Genomic DNA, 20,777 nt, shown 5'->3' on the forward strand with positions numbered 1-20,777 from the left:
CACCGCAGCCCGCAGCGCCCAATGTGGCGCTTTCGGCTCTAACGGCATGCATGCGTGGAGCTGGTCCACTCTGCCACGGCCGGTTTGAACCGTTTGGACGCGCCCGAGCTCGCGCGGGAGTCGCCAGCGACACCCGCGCCACTGCTGCGCGCCGATGTATTGCGGGAAAGCCTGCCGCATGCCTAGGGAGAGCGAAAAATCCCGCGCGGGGGAGTTCGATATATCCAATGTGAGCAAAATCGAGTTCGATATAAAAAGTATTAAATGCATGTCATTTTTACCAGAATTATACAAGGGTTCGATATAGGAAATAATTCGATATATCCGTGTTCGATATAAGCGGGCTTTACTGTAACCTGCAGACTACATTGTGAGGCTGCGGCTGCGATTTCTTCCTACGGGAATAGTGCTTGCCGTGCTTTTGCTTTACGCTTTACGCTAAACGATTTGGTAGATATTGATACCTTATTACCTAATAAACATTCCGTAACTTATCTCCTGCTCTTAACTAAGCTTATATTCTCTACAAGCGTTGCTGGTCGCACATGAATATGCAGTTTGCAACTCCGAGAAACGAATTGTCGCTAAAGAGAGCGGCCAAAGCGTCGTAAGCCGAAATGCGGATCGCATTAGCGCTAGTGTTGGGTTGCATGAACTTCTCCCGCGAACGCGGCTTGGGATTGGGCAATTTGTCGCAGTAGTGAAAATAGAAAAATGGATCGTTTTGCCGCACGAGCGGCGCTGCAGCTGCGAATTCGCGGGCGAAATTCGAACCATGTAGAACGGGCTTTAGCGGTGATTTCAGTCATGAATTTGCTCTACCATTTCTACATACGTCTTGTCAGACGTGTAACTCGGTGTTCCCGTCGATTACATTGAAATTAAGATTTTTTTAGAAGTCGTCAAACGGTTTGAACCTGCGGCCACTACCTGTACAGGACAGTGGCTCTGCCAACACATCTTTCAGACCATTTTGTTTACATCATCAGGTTGCATTTCAGGTGCTTGCCCGTTCTTCCTTGGCAGAAGCTTCTTCGACCTTGGGCTTCCTCTCAAATGTTAATTAGTTCAACTATTATCACTGGTAAAAGTTCGATTTACGCACAAGTAATGCAAAAGAGACTTTCCATTAAAGGGACCCTGCAACACTTGCCATCGACTACTCGTAATGTATTTTGGGATAAAGTCTATTGTCCCAGAAACCTCCTCCCGCAAGAATTATGAAAATCCGTTCACAATTAACGAAACTACGCGCGATGAGAAATCGCGCATAATCGTTCCCTCTCAACTCGACCGCGGTCAACGCGACGAAAGCTGCGCGCTCTCTCCCGGAGAGGGGGGCGGCTCGCGGCGTTCTCTTCGGCGGCCTTCGATATATCACATGCCGGGTAGTTTTCTCCTTTTCTCCGCAACGCGGAGGGGCCTATTTCCGGTCTGGCGCCACAAAAAAGCAGGCATGGGTGCCTGTTCGCAAGTGCGCGCTCGGGCTGGTAGGGCGTTTTTGAAGCAATAAACGTTTGTAGTCGGGTGATCCCGTTGAAAGGGAAGTATAGAGCTCATCACTCAAACTCCGCGCGCACTCAAAACACAAAAGAAACGGCAAAACTGTGCCTACAGGTTCAGGCATAGAAGAGGTTCGTACACAGCGATGACGACGACGGAAATGGGAGAATCTAGCCGCGAAGTTGACCAGTGACAGCCGGTCGGGCAGCCATGGCCTATGTGACGTCCCTTAGGCCATGCATAATGAGGACAACTGAAGAGAGAGCGGTTGGTTTTTCCGCGTCTTTCACATCGATTTGCGCGCTCACCGCTTCACGTGCACGTGTAATATTTGGCTCAGGTATTCCTGGCAGTGTAATCTAAACGTCGCGCAGGTTAATGAACGCTTGCATCACTATGAAGTTTGTGTGGGGGGTGTAGAACCGGGTGTCCATCAAATTACGTTTTTCGAATTCCCTAACTTATTGAGATTTTCCTTACGTAAGCTTAATTTCCTTGACCAAAATACCAACCAATTCATTTTAAAATAGGTAGGACCCATTTCAGGGAGAACTCCGGATATTGAAGTTTCGCAACAAGACAAGCCTACAAACTACAAGAAAAATATACTTTTAGTGCTTGAGAGAGCCGTTTTCTTTTTCAGAGTCTTATGTTGGGCTTAACGAAGTAATGTAACTTGAACAGTAATGATGGAAAAGAATATAGGCTATCGAGAGCATCGCTGCGTTCTTTATGTCTGTGTTGCGTTGTGAAATAAGTGATGTTCGAAAATACTAAATGAAATACTATAACTCAAGTCGAAATAGTAAGGTCAGTTTATTTAAGTATCGTTTGAATGCGTGCAAAAATTGTTATCCATTTTGTGCAATCAAACGAGGCTTCTTTGCAAAGCGCTGTTGTCATGCAAAAAGCCAACAAAAAGGCAGATGTCCTGCGGTGAAGCCAACAAGACGTGCACATATAGCGGCAAGGTTAGCTTGAAGTTTTACCATTGTTCATATTAGAAAATTCTAAAAAGTTAAGTAAACACCTCGAACACTATATGTCTGTGGCAAATTGACTCGAATAGAGCAGCAAACACTAATCGCGAAGTACTCTCAATACTGCGTTCCGCACACGCAGTAATTTTACCCTGCTTAACTATCCATTTTTTTTCTCTCCATGCGTCAGCTCTGCTAACATTTGCCAATTACTCTGCGCCAGCGCACAAAGACTTGTGTGCAACCTTTTCTTTCAACAGTTATACTAATTGTTATATTGGACATACACCGCGTAACACGCGCCCAGCCGCTCGAGTGCGGAATATATTTTGTTTTATTGACCAACTTGTTTTCTCTGGTGTTCCGTCATCATGATAGACCGTGCGAGCTGACAAAGACACGCCCAAAGTCAGAAGCTTATCTTCCAGTTCTGACAGGTCTCCTTGGAGCGGATGTACGCGTCATCACGAACTTTCGCTGTCATCATTCAGTTCGTGCAAGTATTTGCGCAGCGTGAGCTCCTCATTACGATCACGGTTGCTGCTCGAGCTCAGCCATCTCCCACACGTAAACTCTGCATCATGAAGGAAGCAACGGTACGCGTAGTTCTCAGAGAGTAAAGCCGGTCCAAGTGCGGCGCCCGGTGCAGTGGCGCTTGTTGCCCAGTGGCGCCGGTCGCCTACCGGTTACCGCACCAGAAGCACCTGGACTGGTTCTCCCCGCTTTGCTGTCTCTCTATCTATTCAAATCGTCAAACCTAGCGCCTACAAGTGACGTCACCACATCAACGTCATCAGAAGATATCATGTGACATCATAACGTCAGGCCTCCAATCAGTGCCGACAATGCCCTCCCTCGCCACTCGTGGCGTCCCTCGTGGCGTCCCTGCCTAGAGCCACTAGATCAGCCACTAAACAAGCGAAGCTTATTTAGTGGCTCTAACCCTGCCATTGCGCATTGCCGCACGCTCCTAGGCGACTGCCTGTTCGGCGCACTGCTAAAGCCTGCGCAGTGATGACGCAGACGCGGTATAATTAAATGTCATTGTCTGCCCAACAATAGTGTTTGTCCTTAGTGTGTGATGTTGAGATTGGGCCACTGTCCTTATAATTCATCATATCCTCATCATCACCAACAGCTAACTCAGGTCCACTGCAGGAGGAAGGCCTTTCCCATTGACCTCCAACCGCTCCTGTCCTGCGCTGCTCGAGTCCATTCTTTGCTTCCGAATTTCCTTTATTCATCCTTCTGTCGTGTTATTGGCCTTCCCCTTCTTCTAGGCCCGTCTCTTGATATCCTGTTGTTATTTCTTCGCACTACATGGCCAGCCCAATTCCGTTTCTTTTTCTTTATTTGAACAATTAAATAACATCTACTCGAGTTTTACTCTACTCCAGGGAGTAGATGATTAAACATCATCTACTGCCTGATCAAGGAAGCTCGCTTCCTGTCATTAGTGTTACTCCTATCATTCTTCGTTCCATAACCCCTTGAGCCGGCCTAAGTTTGCTTTCCAGTTGTTTAGTAAGGCGCCCAGTTTCAGCTCAATATGTCCTCACCGGCAGTATGCATTGGTTGTATATTCTTCTGAGTGATAGGCGTAGCTTACTTTTCATTATTTGGGGGTGCTTGCCGAGTGCACCCCAAACTCTTCAATATAGCGAATCCCCAATATAGCTAAACCCCAACATAGCAAATCCAATCAGACCGCCGGCTTCACTGTACTTCCCTCTCCCAGAATGGAAGGGCTCTTATTTTCTTTCAAGCCCAGTTGGTCTTATGCAAGCTCCAGAAGACATTTATAAAACCATTAAATGGGATATGTGTTCATAACATGGAAATTCAGAAAGTTAACATACATGAAAATATAATCTCGGCAGCGCGGCACTCAGAAGGCACAGAGGAGAGAAACTGGAAAGCAGTAAAGGGGAGGTGGGGCGCAATGTTTGAATTTCAACGTGCCGGGGTTGGGCGCCAAACGCGTCGCTTCATTCCCCCCTCAAAACACTAATCTATTACATTACACAGTATGATGAAACAGGTCTTTACAAAACTGCTTATAATGCACCACAGCCCTTAGATGAGCATATATATATAAAACAAAAACAAACAAACAAAAAAAACAAAACAAGAGATTTCAACGGACGAAGTGGTGCTTCTATGCTGTACACGCTAGCACCTTCCTCCGAAGGTATAAGACTGAAGAAAGCGCGAGCTGAATTCGGCTCGACTGGGAACCTGAATTTGGTCCTTACGAGAGCGGCCACGGAGCCAAAAGTGTTGCGTGATGCCTCAAGCGCCTGAGACTAGAAGCTCGCATCACCCCGCAGGTGCCGACGTTGGAGGCCCGCCGGCACCGGTATCGATTCATTCGATTCTCCACAGCGCCGCGCTGCCTTGTTACGCAACCATACCAACGCGGCCCGCTAAATTCCTTGGCGCCGGCGCGCGCAACACGTCGTGCGCAACGTGACCGTTCGCGAGGCTCTTCACGTGATGCCGCCTGAGCCCGCCAATCCCGACGGACTTGGAGAAGTCACGTTGAAAACGCCGTGCTTCTGTCCTTTAGACTCCGCCGACACCGGCGCTGCGCGCACGCATCGACTGTGGCAGGCTGAGTGTTACTAGAGTGTGCGTCACAGCAAAGACCACGGGACGTGCTGCTAGCGGTTAGTTACAGGATCGACGCACATGTACTTTTCTGGGGACGTCCGTACATCGACGAACGTATTCGTGAGCGTTATCGGGTCACCCTGCCGGCCGCAGCCTGCCACCCAGAGGGAAATGTTTCCGCCGAGGTCGGCGCAGAAGCTGTGCTCGTAGGTGGAGTCGCGCATGCGGGAATGGGTACGAACGTCGCCACAGCAGTGTGAAGGCGCCCACCATGTCCCTGGCTAGCCAGCAGCAGGCGACGCCCCACCAGCAGGCCCCGGGTCCGGGCGGCGCGGAGCGGCACGTTGTCCACTGGTTCCGCAAGGGCCTGCGACTCCACGACCAGCCGGCGCTGAGGCTCGGCCTGCAGGGCGCTCGCACGTGTCGCTGCGTATACATCCTGGACCCCTGGTTCGCCGGGTCGTCCAACGCGGGCCTGAACAAGTGGAGGTGAGCATGATCCGCCATTGCGCGCCGGTGGCCATTCTGACGCCACGCGCACCGCGCAGGTTCCTCCTGCAGAGCCTCGAAGACCTGGACGCGCGGCTGCGCAAACTCAACTCGCGACTCTTCGTCATCCGTGGACAGCCTGCGGACGTTTTCCCCAAGCTCTTCAAGGTATGGCGGTTTTCTTTTTATACGACGGAGTGGAAAATACTAGTGTTTAATCTTGGGAGAACGTCTAGGGTATATGGCTTTGTCGCAAGGAAAACCACGTTCTCGAAGCTTGTTGTATACCACGTAGCCTCACAGCCAAAAATAAAAAGAAAGGAAAACGAGCTGTATCAGATGTATGCAGAGATCGAGGGGGCCTGTTGGTCGTCGGTTAAAAAAACATCTGTCTGTAAGAAGGATTCCTTTTTTTTTTTCAGGTATATAATGTGCGCATTTTAGGGACCTTCCTGTAACTGCGTGATATTGGAGGCCGCAGACAATTGACGAGAGTTTACGTGCGTGATGTCGCACCGATCGAAGCAGGCAACGTACATCTGCACTGAGCTGCTTACGATTTCAACGGTGTAGCATCTCAGGAACCCTCGAGACAGGCACTATACTTTCTCCGCTGCAAGACCCTGCAAATTGAGTATCTCCGAGTGGTCAGTTAATCTCTCCTCACTCGCTGATCGCACACTCTAAAGGCGCAATGCTTTCTAAGCTTTTGTGACGTGCTAGAAAGTGACGGTAGCAAAAAATATTCAGCTGGTGCCTACTTAAACCCTATCACTATAGTCCAAGGTTAAGCTATAACCGCGGGAAGGAGTGTAGTGAGGGGGCGGGGTTGCCAGTCGCTTCCTAACCACAGTTTATAATCCAGGCAGAATTTTAAAGCTTTTTTTCTCACGTTATTTACGACAAGGTGACACACACTGCGTAGCGTAATTCGCAAGGGCCGGAGCACTGCCCTTCCCACAAAACGTGATCGCCGTTGGAATGGAGCCATCTTTCCCCACTTATTTGGCCCGTCAACATAAGCCTTGACCCCTTCCCGTCCTATTTTTTCAGTTTAGTAAAATTTGTATCCTGGAGTTCATACGTTTGTGAAACACGGTTTGCGTGGCTATTACTAAACTGGGTCTCGCTATACAGCTGGGCCTAATCGTCGGTAGATGATATTCTAGTGCCTGACTCCAATCGGTTCGTTCGCTTTCAGTGGGAAGACAAATGTCATTAAACTAAATTTCAAACGCTGGGAATTGCGATAGAATTAACGCCACTGTACGGAACCCGAACAAAATCGCGAAAAGGGCTTTAATTTAACAGTTGAGGTTGCCCTGCTCCCGCGTAAACCTCCTCGTCCCTTTCATATCACCGTTCCTCGAAGTGTTTACATCGCTAGAGCGCACGGAACATTGAATGAAGGGTTTGTACGAACTCAGATCTCTTTTGAGGTTAAAAGCTGCGATGTAAATGAGTAGAAGGAAGATTGCCTATATCGAACAAAAATTGTAGGCCAAAATTTGGCTACCATTGAACTGTTTTTGAAACTCCCTTCACCAAACCATTTTCGCCGTACTGGTGGTCATACGCGACGTTCTTTTTTGCGTCTAACTCTTCGTCAAGCGTGCGGTAAAAACGCGGTAATCAGCGACCGTGATGATCATATGCAGGCGCATTTCCCGTGCTTTCCTTAAGTTCCCCCGCTACAGAGAACCTACAAAGATGGACCCCTACATATATATAGGAAATAAGCACACACTTTTAGTTGCCGGTCACGACGACAAAATACAAGTTTGTCTTATTCGAAAGATTTGGTGTTTTATAGTACCCACAATGCTTGTCCGGCAGCAAACGATGCTTTATTTAGCGCTAAATTAATCATTTTAAACCAAATTTTTATTTCTTCCGCTGCATCGTGTGTTTCGTGACTTCAGCGATGACGTATCCAGGGGGAGGGGGGGGGGGGTACCTAGAACGAATGTTCGTATATTGACTAAGGCTCCAGCGAACGGCGAAACCATGGAGTTAATACTACTGACTGGCGAAACGTCTTTTGTTGCCTTGTTTACCGTGCGTCCTCCCAGATGGCGCTACAATACTGCTCAGAGTAAGGTCCCTTAGCTCAGAGTAAGGCCCCTAAAATTACTGGCCTTAGCTCAGAACCTTTGTCCGCACTCGTTTTGTTTTTGTACCTGGCTTATTTTTGTTGCGATTCATAGTACCCGTTTCGTGAAACATCGGGCACGCTCGACAAACAGGGTCACGTAAGACAATGTCACTTACACCAGTTGGTCAGTGTCGTGTCAGACGAGCCAAACGCGTCGGACGGCTGTGCAGCTTTGACCGGCATAGTGCGCGCAGTGCGCACTGGTGCTTCTATGTTTACGTGTTCGCTCGTAACTTCCATTACTTTATACCATCGTTCTTACTGCTGTAAAAGGGATGTGCACTAAATTTAAGCAAGCTTAAAAGCCCTGCCTAACCTGTGTTTGCTTTTGCCGGCATCAGCCAATCGCACAGCTGCCCATAATACGTCATGGTTCAGTGCGAAAAAGTAACTAGAGTGTTGCATGCCTATTCTCTGTTCTTCTCATTATACAGCTTATTTCAATCAAGTTTGCGTTAAAAGTGGTATCAGTGTTGTTATAACGAGGCAATCTTTTGAATAAAACGAACTTGCCAATTGTCTTTATGGCCAATTTAACGATGCTGCTAAGATCTCTGGAACCAATTCTACATGATGACGATGTTTCTCTATACCATAGCATGAGATCGGCCAATAATCCTGGTTGCAAACAATTTTTACAGCTACATGGGACGATTTATTATTGAATTTCGCCCGGAAGGAATCTAGAAGTAAGAATACATAGTAAACAAAAATTGCGGTTGATTCCTCAGTCATAGGAATCTGTCAAACACGAAAGTGAAATGTGCAGCGAAATCTGCAGAAAAATGAGCATGATTTGTGGGTCGGCGGCTGTCTTGTGAGTGTGCTTGGCGAGCGACGTCCTGCTGGCGGGTCACTTTGGCAAAGGTCCCAGTCGAAAAACACAACAGGAATTTCTGTCGCACAACAGAACTTTCTGTCGCACGACAGAAATTTCTGTCGCACGACAGGGATTTCTGTTGGGACTACAGGATGGTCTGTCGTGCGACAGGAAGTTCTGTAGTACAACTACAGAAAATCTGTCGTACGACAGGCATTTCTGTCGCACGACAGGAATTTCTGTTCGGACTATAGGGTGGCCTGTCGTGCGACAGAAATTTCTGTAGTACAACTACAGAAAATCTGTCGTACGACAGGCATTTCTGTCGCACAACAGGAATTTCTGTTGGGAATGCAGGATGGTCTGTTGTGAGACAGGAATCTCTGCAGAATGATGACAGAATGTCTGTCGTACGACAGAAATTTATGTAGTACAACAGACATATCTATAATGCGACCGACATTCTGCAGTCCCCACTACAAAAACCTTTGTAATAGAACTACAAAATTTCTGTCGCATGAGACCTTTCTGTTTTACTACAGTTATTGTGCAACACCCTGTAGGCACTACACAAACTTCTGTTGGCCCACAGACTGTCCTTCAGCCACTACATTCAGCATTCGGTAATTACCATTATTATCTGCCATGCGACATCATTTTGTAGTCACTGCAGATTTTTATAGTGTGAAAGACAAGCTTAGATCCATTGCGAAAGTGTCACATGACAGACCGTTCAGTATTGCTACAAAATCTCTTGCTTACCCTGTCGGAAAACCCCGCGTTTTCCGGCATTAGGAGAGCGATGGAATAGCCCGGAAAGAACGGAATACACAGGAAAACGCCGCGCTGAACGACAGCAACGCGGGGAGGTTGCTGGAGAGCATCGAATAACATGGGGACATTGCCTTTGGGGACAGGGCTTCAGCCAATGCGAAGGGGATATCACGAACGGGATAGTCCAGGACGGTATGGTGCCGCTCCTTGGCTGGACACGGGAATGCCGCGCGCCGCGATCGACGCAGATGCTCCGAAACTTGGTGTTTGCGGCCCCGTGCGGTGCCGCAAAATCCCACTTTTTCAGCGTGCGCTGCACGGAAACAATGCTGCGTGCGAGTGACGGTCATCTCGTTCAATTGCATTGCAAGCGTCTGTTGTAATGAACGTTTGTTGCATTGCGGCCATTAGCATTCCGGCCGTGTTGGAAAAAACCTTCGCTACAAATTTGCAATTAACAACACAACTTAGCACAAATCAGACTAATGTTGGAGCATCTAAGCGTACCCCATAATAAAAAAAATGGATACATTGAGAACTTCGGAAATTTCTTGGGTTCTTTGAGTGAATTTAAATTGCGTATATTGTACTGTGGACAATGTTTGATAAAAGAATCAGGCAACAAGGGTAGCCCCTCGGCAAAACGGACGCATAAAAAACAAGCAAGATGTGCTTTTTGAAGACGTGATGTAATAATTGCAGTGCACATTCTGACATGTATTTCTGGGTGTCTTTGAGAACCCCATTGTTTCAATCTGCGTGCTGTTCTTTTATTTTTTTAGCGAGCAGTTTGTTTATTTTAACGCGAAACATGTGTCCAATCAAGCCGAAATAGTTAAAATAAGATTTTAAAAACAGCGAACCAGTTGCCGCTACCTGTGTGAAAAAAAAAAAAAAAAGAAACGGCGCCAGTGAACTCGCTGCATTACCGAGATGTGTTAAAAAATAAATGTAGAAAGAAAGAAAACGCGCGCCTTCCCTCTAGCCCGGCCCTTCGGAAGAAGTTCGGGGAAGCATCGTCACCACTGAAGGCATGTCGCGGCGCGGCAGAACTCGCGGGACGGGGAGACCAGAATACGAAGAATCGAGAGGGGTGCGGAGGGGTCGCGAAACAACTTCTCGTGATCGGCCGGTTCCCTCCTTACCCTTCCTTTGTTCCCTCCTGCTTTTCGTCTCCCGGTCAAAATTTGCGGTGGCTGCGTGGCCCAGTGGCTCGTTCACATTTCACATCGGCGCTTTGCCTAGTTGAAGTTAGGCTTAACTTTTTTGTAAAAACGTGCATCTTATGTCTTCGCGGAGTGTCAGCAGCAACATTTGAAGCTTCGGAAGCTGTGGTAAAAGCAAGATCAGTGGTCCGGATTTCAAGCATCTCGATGTGAGGACTCCTCCAGCGACGACTAACCGGGGTGCTTGGGATAATTGGCACTTTAATGTGAGTGAATGCGACGAATCTCGCAGGCAGCGTGATTTGGAATACGTGCGATGTGCTTCGACAATCGACTGAACTTGCCACGATCCCTGCGTGACTTCGGCAGGTATCGTGCGTGCATACTCTTCAAGATAGTGCAGCACCACAGAGACGTGCGCTTTTCGCCACAGGATATCCTTCCACCCCTTGCTGTGCGAATGCAACGGAACAAGGTTCACAAAGGCAAGCATTCCAGCTAAAGATTGACTTTCCATTTTAATTTTCTCACGTTCTCTCACGTTTTGCAGTGTAAAAAATATTTGTTCACTTGTGTTTTAATGGCCCTAACTAATATAAGGAACGAATTTTCGAATGGTTATTGTCGATGCTCGTTTAATAAAAATTATTTGTTTGGTGTAACAGCAACATAAGAGGGCAGTAAAAGCCTCTTCATGACAAAAAGTGAAGCCGCGGTAGTGCCCAGGAACAGTGTTGTAAAAAGAGGAAAATAAAATGGATAAGCACCGCAAACTGCTTTTTTTTGGACTGTGATCAGGCATGTGCAGTCTGCGTAACATCAAACTTTTGTATTGCATGCATGAATGTACCACTAGTTGCATTGCTTAAATGCCTTTTGGTTCAGCTTTCTGAAATCAGTTATTCACTGAAAACAATTTCAAGCTTGTACCAGAAAGGCAAGAATGACCCCAAATGCTTATGTTTGTTGGTCATATTTTTATGGAAATTGTTATTGAAATTTTGAAATTGAAATTGAATGAAATTTTATTGAAATCATGCATACTTAAGGTACTTAATAGAAAAAACATCACGGGAAGTAAATTTCTTATGCCAAACAAGTTGAAATTGGAGACATGACAGGATTTACTACGAAAACAGACATGACAGGATTTACTACAGACTACAGAACAGGATTTACTACAGACTACAGGGCAGGATTTACTACAGACTACAGGACAGGATTTACGACAGAGTACAGGACAGGATTAACTACAGACTACAGGACAGGATTTACTACAGAATACAGGACAAGATTTACTACAGACTACCGGACAGGATTTACTACAGACTACAGGATAGGGTTTACTACAGACTACAGGATGTCCCATTCCCTCACAGGATCATTCTGTCGTATTTTTCTGTTGTGTTTTTCGACTGGGGTGTATTAGCGTCATTTCTGTGACGAATATGACGTCAGTGAAAATTTGGGGTATCGCGGCATAAAACACTTTCGTGTTAAAAAATAAAACCCAAAAACGAACAACCCTAAGTATAACGTACTCTTTAGTACTAAAGGTTGCTTCCCCGCAAGAAGACGCAGTGTGCAAGGGTGCACCCTTTACAGGCCGCTTGCTTCGTTGTACAGGCGTCACTTCCGTGACGGATATGACGTCAGTGAAATCTTCGTGTATCCGGAAATAAAACACTTTCGTGTTAAAAATTATTCGGGGAACTTAAGTGCTTTGAATGGGAAGAAAAAAAAGCGGTGGCGCAGAGTAGTGGTTAAGTCCCTTGCTCGTCACCGCGCGTTCCCGGGTTCGATTACACTCCCTGCTACGGTTTTCTCTTTTAGTTAGATGACGACGCGCGGGTTTCTGGTATTACATCCGCGGCTTACAACGCGGGGTTTTCACTTCAAGGTAATGCTTTCGCATCACTCATGTAAAATTTTCTGTGTTTCGCTTGTTGTTTTACGTAAATTTTACAGCTTTACTACTCTGCGGCAACACAATTGCTCAGCAAGCAATTTGACATTAACTTGATCAATGCGGAATTATTTACTCACGTTTGAATTGTATTTGATGGACAGTTTGGCCCACCTAATACCTCCCGCATCAGCTCATTCCCTCTGCTAACTCCCTTTCACCAACACCACCTAGCTTTCACGCAACAATCCCCTCTCACTTTCTCTCCCCCGCTGCTCTCCAGTGTAAGCTGCAGCCCACGCTTAGGGGCAACACCACCTAAGCGTTGCCGCCCTCTCCTCTTCTAGGTTGGCGAGCACGACGACCGGAGAAGCACGAGTCGCTTCACGAGTAATCCCAGAACACTTCAGTTCGTTTCTCACATAGTCGTCGATCCCTCAGTTACATCAGTGGTCGATTCACGTCCGCAGTTTACAAACACTACCGATAAAACAAACGGTAATGCACCAATCATTTCTCCGCCTCAAGGGAACGCATGAAGTACATTCAGTTAGAATAAGGGAACCCAGCACTGGGGGCCCCAACCAGGTAAGGGAACCAGAACGCAACACGCTCGCGTGAAACGAGTTTGAGAAGAGGGTTTTACCTAACAGCTTGGAACCGACATGGGAAGCTAGGCTGCAGGAGCCACCACTTTCATTAGCAGTGCAAATAACTTCTAACGCAATTTCTTACCACATTATAATACCCTTTCTCGCATCTGTAACTTTGTTTTCGCCACGAGTTCCATTCTGGCGAGCGGCCGCGAGTGGTAGCTGCCGCGTTCTGGGCATTTCCGCGTGCAGTAAATGCTTCATGCTTTCCTGCTTTATTCATTCCTTGCGAACGATGCGCGAAATCTACGAACTTAGCAGCTATCGTCGCAACCCACAATATCGATCGGGAAAACGAGCGGCAGCCTTTCCTTCAGCCGTAGAGTCACGAGGAGAGGGTGGCAAAGAACGCAAGCTCCTTGTAGGGCCAGTTCTGGGGTGCCCGCTATTTCGGCAAAGTATCGTGCGCGTTCAACGCAAACCCTTAAGACCATCAGACCTCTACGTTTCAAGCACACGTGTTGTGAGGTACAGAAAATCGGTGGTACAAAGAAAAAGCGGAAGTTGTGGTAGGAGCGAACGCGCGCCGGGAAAGGGAAACAGCAGCTCGGAAGCGCGTGCAGTACAGAGAAGCCTTGAGAAGGGGAGGTGCTTCGAGCGAGCTTCGGAAGGTGCTGCCCCGGGTGGAAGTCGTAATGCGTGTGGTAGCAAACATCAACAGCAGATCAACAGAAGGTCAACTAGGCTTTCGCCTTCATTATCTTAGAACGCTCTAATCATCCTCCCACCTCCACCGCTCGTAATTTTTGGAGCACAGAAACCAGTTTTGGAGCACAGAAAGGCGAGTAGCCGCGCGGATGCTCTCGCAGCCCGGCGGCCCGCTGCGTTGCGGCGGCGGTATGTGGGGTATCGACAGTCGCCTCAATCCCTCCGGGTCGTCTGCTAATTAAGATGCCGTTTAGATAAAGTACCGGTAGATAAAAAAATGAATGAAAAGCCTTGGGGGGTCACGATCCGTTCGCTGGAAAAGACAGTCCATCAGAGACGGTATAGATCAGATCAGATCAGATCAGAGACGGTATGACATGACGGTGTTCCTCTTCTGGGGTGAAATCGTTATCCCTGTCGTAAAGAAAAACTACGCGCCATACGCGGCGTGTCCGCAAACAGCGTTGCTGAAAAGCGGGAGCGTGAGCATGTTGCTAACTTGCTATATATTCCTCCCCAAGATTTGACCCTGAATGCTTTTGAGGAACGGGAGAGTGTGTGGGCTGGGGAAGGGGAAGGGTGGGGGGGATCAAAAATCCAAACTCTTTAGGAAGACGACTCTTGTTGGGGCAGTGGGCGATTCGCCATGTCTGCCGCCGTTTCGCGGTCACTTTTCCGACGAACGTTACGAGAGGCCGCTAATTCGCCAACTTCTCCCGCCCTTGTGGTGCCGCAGGAGTGGCGCGTAACGCACCTGACGTTCGAGAAAGACCCGGAGCCCTATGGTGCCATACGCGACCAGAGCATCTCGGCCCTGGCGAACGAGATGGGCGTAACCGTGGTGTGCGAGCCGTCGCACACGTTGTACCCCCTCGAGCGCATCCTCGAGCGGCACGGAGGAAAAGCTCCGCTCACGTACCGCCAGTTCCAGGGGGTCCTGGTGTCCATGGAGCCACCGCCGGCGCCCGTGCCGGCCCCCGACGCCCTTCCGCGCACGCCCATCGACGACGACCACGATGAGCGCTTCGCCGTGCCCACGCTCGCCGAGTTAGGCACGTATTTGAAAACGACGCGCAGTTGTACTGAGGAACGTCGCTGGTGTTGCATCACACGCCAGCCTTTTTGCGAGCTAATTAGATTTAGTATTCGTAATGAACGCCCGCTCACACGCACGCACACCGTACACCTCCACGCAGGTTTCGACACGGACAACCTCAAGGATGCGGTGTGGCCTGGAGGCGAGACCGAGGCTTTGACGCGACTTGAGCGCCACCTGGAACGCAAGGTGCGACCGCGGCCACATGCCGTTTCGTGGTACGGTAAAGCCCACGGGTTACAAATTCCCGAGGGATTCGATGGGCGCACGTGGGTTCATTGCTAAGAGATGCTCGTGATCACGCAGGCCTGGGTGGCGAGCTTCGGTAGCCCCAAGATGACGCCCAAATCCCTCCTGGCCAGCCAGACGGGCCTGAGCCCCTACCTGCGGTTCGGCTGCCTCTCGGCACGGCTCTTCTACCATCAGCTGGCGGACCTGTATCGGAAGGTAGGCATGATGAAGCTTGTCCCATTCCATGGATTCACGGTTTCGAATCTATAGACCAAGGTCGTGTATATATGCAAGGACGCGGATGCGCTCTGATGGGAAGCACGTGGTAAGGTGCAGCATCAGCGCCAGTGTTCAGCTGCACAGTGCCCGCTGGTGCGTGCACTGTGCATGACACCTTTACTTGCGTGTCAATGCGCAGATCAAGAAGTCGAACCCGCCGCTGTCGCTTCAGGGCCAGCTACTGTGGCGTGAATTCTTCTACTGCGCGGCCACGCGCAACCCCAACTTCGACCGCATGCACAACAATCCCATCTGCGTCCAGATACCATGGGACGTGAACGCCGAGGCGCTCGCCAAGTGGGCCAACGTGAGTCTCGTTTTCCCCCTGCTTCGAACGATATGCGAAAAACGAGGTGCGTGTGGTGCGCAGGGACAGACGGGTTATCCGTGGATCGACGCCATCATGCGGCAGCTCCGCGAGGAGGGCTGGATCCACCACGTGGCGCGACACGCGGTCGCCTGCTTCCTGACACGCGGCGACCTCTGGCTCTCGTGGGAGGAGGGCATGAAAGTCTTCGACGAGCTGCTCCTGGACGCCGACTGGAGCGTCAACGCGGGCTCCTGGATGTGGCTCTCCTGCTCGTCCTTCTTCCAGCAGTTCTTCCACCTCTACTGCCCCGTCCGCTTCGGACGCAAAGCGGACCCATCGGGAGATTTTATTAGGTATACAGTGGCTGCACAGTATACAGTGCCTGCAGTTAGCGACAATATGTGGTGTCACGTGCGGCGCTTCATGTGGGTCCGGGAAAATAGAAGTCGCGATTGCCTGGATTCGAATCCACCACCTCGTGTTCGTCGTGTACTATATCCTGGGACGGAATTCTCTGTTTTGTCCGTGTAATGGTCGTTTCGAGGTGTCCATTCCGCGAGAACCCTTGATTGGCTAAAAGCAGGCGACCCGGATGTGACGCAAAGCAAGGCGGGGCGTCGCCTCCTGTGCATGTCATTGGTTAGCGGCCCCGCAACCTAAACTACGTCACAATTGAAATGTACGCGAAACAGACATTGTTGAATCGGGCACGACGGACACGACTCAGAATTCCGCCCCTGGTGGACATGTGCGCAAAGCGTCGTACTGTGGCTTCACAGCAGCGCAATTTCGTAACGGCTCCAAGAATTCACATGTATGCTCAAATCCTTTCGTGTCGATGCGCGCGCTTGTGCTGCGAGAAATCATCGTAAACTTGAGCATTGCCGAAAACACTGCAACCTTACGAATCTTCGGCGCACAAGTTTTATATGGTGAGCCGCCGCTTACAGTCAAAATTTAAGCGTTCCTATGCGTGCTTCTTTAATCATTTACTTCATGCGGTGGTGTACAAACGAGACACTTATGGCATACGCCGAAGTTCACCTGATTGCATGTTTTCACAGTCATTGTTCAAATTGTGGGGGCTTTACGCGCCGAAACTGCACCTCGGCTAGGAGGCGCGCCGCAGTGGATGGCTATAGATTAATTTAGGCCATCTGGGGAACTTTAACGTTCGCCGTAATGTTGACGGGCGTTTCCGTTTTAAACCTCCACCAGAAGCAGAGAGAGAGAGAGAGAGAGAGAGAGAGAGAGAGAGAGAGAGAGAGAGAGAGAGAGAGAGAGAGAGAGAGAGAGAGAGAGAGAGAGAGAGAGAGAGAGAGAGTTTAAGCACTGAGGGGCTAATTTGGGTGGCGGGTAAGCGGTGGTGGTAACCAGCCAGTGACCGCTGGAGCCCGCCGGATAACGGTAGCCTGGACGTCGTGGTCCCAGCTACACATCGCTCCAGCCCAGTGCTCTCCGTCAATGAAAAGGGCATTGCAACACGCAGTGATCCTCTGTATCGAGGGCCCCGCCGTCGGGGCAGAGGTGGGCCCTGACGGGTAGGTCAGATGGAGTCGATGTCGGCACGGTGTATGTAGGTCTGGGTGAGCCGCCACAGGCGCTCCTCAGCATTGGAGGCCTGATTGACTGGACGCAGCTGGTGGCGCGAGAGGCGTTTAATATAGGGTAAGGCAAGAAGACTACTGAGGATAGGGCCCCGTGGAAGGTCTCAAGGCCAGGATTAGCTCGGACTGTGCAGCTCTCTAGCGGCCCTGTGTGCTGCCCCCTCCTCGAGGCCAAAGCCCAGGCGGACTTCAAAAGACCCCTTACACACCAGGGACACGCCTTAGTAGCGTGGGACGCCAGAAGACCACCAGTATTGTCAGATTACCCAGTCCCCATAGCACCCTGGCAGCGACCAGCAATTGATACTTCTACGCACAGCAGACCTATAGAGCGTGCTAATACTCTATTGCGACAGCGACGAATCCGACGCCTCGAAAGGGATCGCCTTCAGAACGAAGTGGACATTTTCACGGACGCAAGCGTAAACCAGTACGGCGCGGGCCTTGCTTGGACATGCCCTGAGGCACCGGTTCTCTCAGGGTACACTACCATACTTGGCAAAGAACTTTCCAGCCTCGATGCGGAGCTGTACGCTATTAACAACGCAGTGTCAGCTATCGCTTTTGACTGTGACCCACCTCTACCGCCCTCCATACGCATACTCACAGATTCGTACGAGGCCCTCACAGCTTTGCGATCGTATGATTCGACCCACCCTGTCGTCCACGAAATTCTGTTTCAAATTCAACTCCTCAAACGGAACAACACCAACATCCGCGTCGACTGGGTACCTGGCCACGAACCATTTTCTTCAGGCAACCAGGCGGCTCATGTGGCCGCTCAGGAGAGTTCCCCCTCTTATCCTCCACTGGTGCCTGGGGTAAGGCCGTCGCGGTCCCCCTCTCCCTCCCCAGCGATGCGTATTCATCAGCACAAGAAGGACCGACGCACACGTCTAAAAGCCCTAACTCCAGCTGGCTACCTCAGCCGCCTACCTCATATTCCCCGCTCAGGCGAAATTTTTATTAACAAATATATTGCAAATTCAGCATACACACCTGAAACACTTCGCAAGTGGTACACCCCTCAGCTGCCCCCTCGATGTCCTTACTGCCGTGCCACCACTCCATCAGACCTCGCACACCTAGTTTGGTGGTGCCCAGCTTTCGCCACGCACCGTACATTTAAATCTCCCCAACCCCATCCCGATCCACAACAAACTGATGCACAACTATTATATGAAATAGCGGTTTATTCATTTAAAAGCGGTCTGGCACGGGTTGTTTGAGCGGGTCCTCCCCCGAACGAACTGGTGTATGTGCTCTAACCCTATTGCGATCACCATGAACTGGCCCATGAATTGCAGGTTCTAAGAACTGGCCCAGTTATTGAGTCTACTGAGAACAACCAGCATTTATTTGTTTTTTTTTTCTCTTACCCTCCCTCCCCATTCCTTTCCCCCATCGTGACCAGTGGTCATCCTTTTCTATTAAAGGCTGTCTCTCTCTCTCCCCCCCCCCCTTCGCCTGTATGGGCCGGGGCCTATATATACCAGCTCGACTGGGGTTGTGGGGGAATTTTGGAGGAGGATTTCGAGGGCTAGATGCGAGGTAAAGCTGTAGACTGGGCTAGTTGGTAATTCATAGTGAACAAATGTAGCGCAGCAGAAACACAAGAGACGGATAGAATACACACGGAACGAGCGCTTCAGTATTTTTTTGTTGTTGTTTTGTTTTTGTTTCCTACGTCTTTTTTGTTTCTGCTAAGGCTAAGCATATATATTTGCCGTCTTGTGAATAAAGGATCAGTTGGAAGTGGGCGCTCGTCCGTGTGTATTCTATCCGTCTCTTGTGTTTCTGCTGCGCTACATTTGTTCACTAGATGCGAGATCACGCTCCTGGCGAAATGTCGAACTGCCGTTTTTGAATCGGAGGTAATGTAGAGCTATAGGGCGATTTCCTCCTTTTCGGCCTGCGCTCCCTGCGAGCTCGCCGCCGAAGCGGCGATTGAACCCGTGCCCACATGCTCAGCAGCAGCCTTAGCAACGGAGAGCTATCGCGGTGGTTTTTCGCGGTCATCCCAGTGTGCCCACATAAAACTTAGCGCGACCGCACAGGCGGTACCTGCCGATGCTGAAGCACTTCCCGAGCAAGTACATTCACGAGCCGTGGACGGCGCCGGAGTCGGTACAGGTGGCCGCGCGCTGCGTCGTGGGCCGCGACTACCCGCTGCCCATGGTCAACCACCAGGACGCCTCGCACGTGAACCTGCAGCGCATCCGTCAGGTCTACCAGCAGCTCACGCAGTGCGCCAAGGCGCCAGGTAAGCTGCTCCGTTCGGTTTTGGCCAAGTTCCAACAATCCACCGCGATCATAGATGTCGCATTTAACGACATATACGCCTCGTTACAACGGTAATCTGCCCGTATGCGGACCTCCCGCGGTGTGGAGGGGATGAGGGTACAACCACAGAACGGAATTGGCAAGCGCTGTAGGCTGTCTAGAGAGCGCTCATTTCGAAGGCCTCCCACCGGGTACAACCACAGAACGGAATTGGCAAGCGCTGTAGGCTGTCTAGAGAGCGCTCATTTCGAAGGCCTCCCACCGTGGATCCACAACTGCGTGTAAATGTTTCCGCAGCTAGGCTACTGCTCAGAAAGATGCGAAGGTCCACCTTTTGTTTCCCATGATCATGCACGAGCCCCTCCAAGCTCCCATCTCCCAATGTAGCCCCAGCCTCGGTAGAGGTGCGTGAGGCGATACCAATAAGTGACCACAGGAAGATCAAACGAGCACGTGATTGTCTCGTCAAGAAAGCGCGATTGACCGCACGATGGGTTTTCGCATCGGAAGCTGCATATTCGTAATGTCGGTGTCGGCGACACGCAGAGAAGTCGCAAGTATGACATTTAGTATTAGATTAAACAAAAATTACAGAGGTTACTTAGAACTTTTCAAGAATGTGAAGCTCCGTTGATCCTCTAGAACTGTGTTGCTCTCGTCAGGCTGCTCCTGCAGCTTCACCCCTAGCCGCTTCGTATACCGACGGCGGTTGCGACGACCGGAACTTCGAACGCTCTATTCTGCCGTGACGTACTTTGTCTTCTTAACCTGCGACTAAGGCCTCCTAATTTTAAGGGCCTTATGGCCTTCTCTTCCCCAGCGCCGCTGTTGCCCTTTCCCTCAACTCTTCGACCGTGTTCTGCCGCCTTTTCTCAGAACCCTCCTCCAGCGCTGCCGTTTCCTTTTCCCGGGCGCGTTACGGCGTTAGAGGAAGCCAAGGCGCTGTTGCCAAATGCAGCTTCCGATTTAAATACTACCGTTACGACGTGCATTATAAAAGCTGACAAAACTAGGAGTGGAATTCTGGTATAATAGAGAGCCCCAATGGAACTTCAAGAGGGCCAGGGGGAATGTGGTTTTCATTCCAAAGAATATCCCTCTTCGTGTAAGTATACTAACGAAGGGCCGGAAAACGTGTGGCTGCACCTTAGTGCTAACGTTGTCACCTCGCCTTCGGCTTTTAAGCGCGAAGTTCTTTAGCAAATCGTAATTTTTCGTGTCCGCAGTTCAAAATACCAAGAAATTGCCCAGCGCGCGCACGTGA

At 49.9% G+C, this 20,777-nt stretch overlaps 1 protein-coding gene across 1 annotated transcript in view; it reads left to right on the top strand.

Moving 5' to 3' along the window:
* Nucleotides 1-4,858: 4,858 nt before the first annotated feature.
* The window catches only part of LOC144170323 (cryptochrome-1-like), a 21,635-nt gene continuing 5,716 nt past the window's right edge, over nucleotides 4,859-20,777 (top strand). The window contains exons 1-8 of the mRNA XM_077700051.1: nucleotides 4,859-5,585; nucleotides 5,645-5,753; nucleotides 14,444-14,759; nucleotides 14,904-14,992; nucleotides 15,110-15,250; nucleotides 15,453-15,620; nucleotides 15,684-15,976; nucleotides 19,288-19,493. Coding sequence (XP_077556177.1) covers nucleotides 5,368-5,585; nucleotides 5,645-5,753; nucleotides 14,444-14,759; nucleotides 14,904-14,992; nucleotides 15,110-15,250; nucleotides 15,453-15,620; nucleotides 15,684-15,976; nucleotides 19,288-19,493 — 1,540 coding nt within the window. The 5' untranslated portion in view covers nucleotides 4,859-5,367. The remainder of the gene's footprint in view (nucleotides 5,586-5,644; nucleotides 5,754-14,443; nucleotides 14,760-14,903; nucleotides 14,993-15,109; nucleotides 15,251-15,452; nucleotides 15,621-15,683; nucleotides 15,977-19,287; nucleotides 19,494-20,777) is intronic.

The sequence above is a fragment of the Haemaphysalis longicornis genome, unplaced genomic scaffold, assembly GCF_048455015.1.
Source record: "Haemaphysalis longicornis isolate Haplotype H1 unplaced genomic scaffold, Haemaphysalis longicornis Haplotype H1 scaffold_2, whole genome shotgun sequence".
Lineage (NCBI taxonomy): Eukaryota > Metazoa > Arthropoda > Arachnida > Ixodida > Ixodidae > Haemaphysalis > Haemaphysalis longicornis.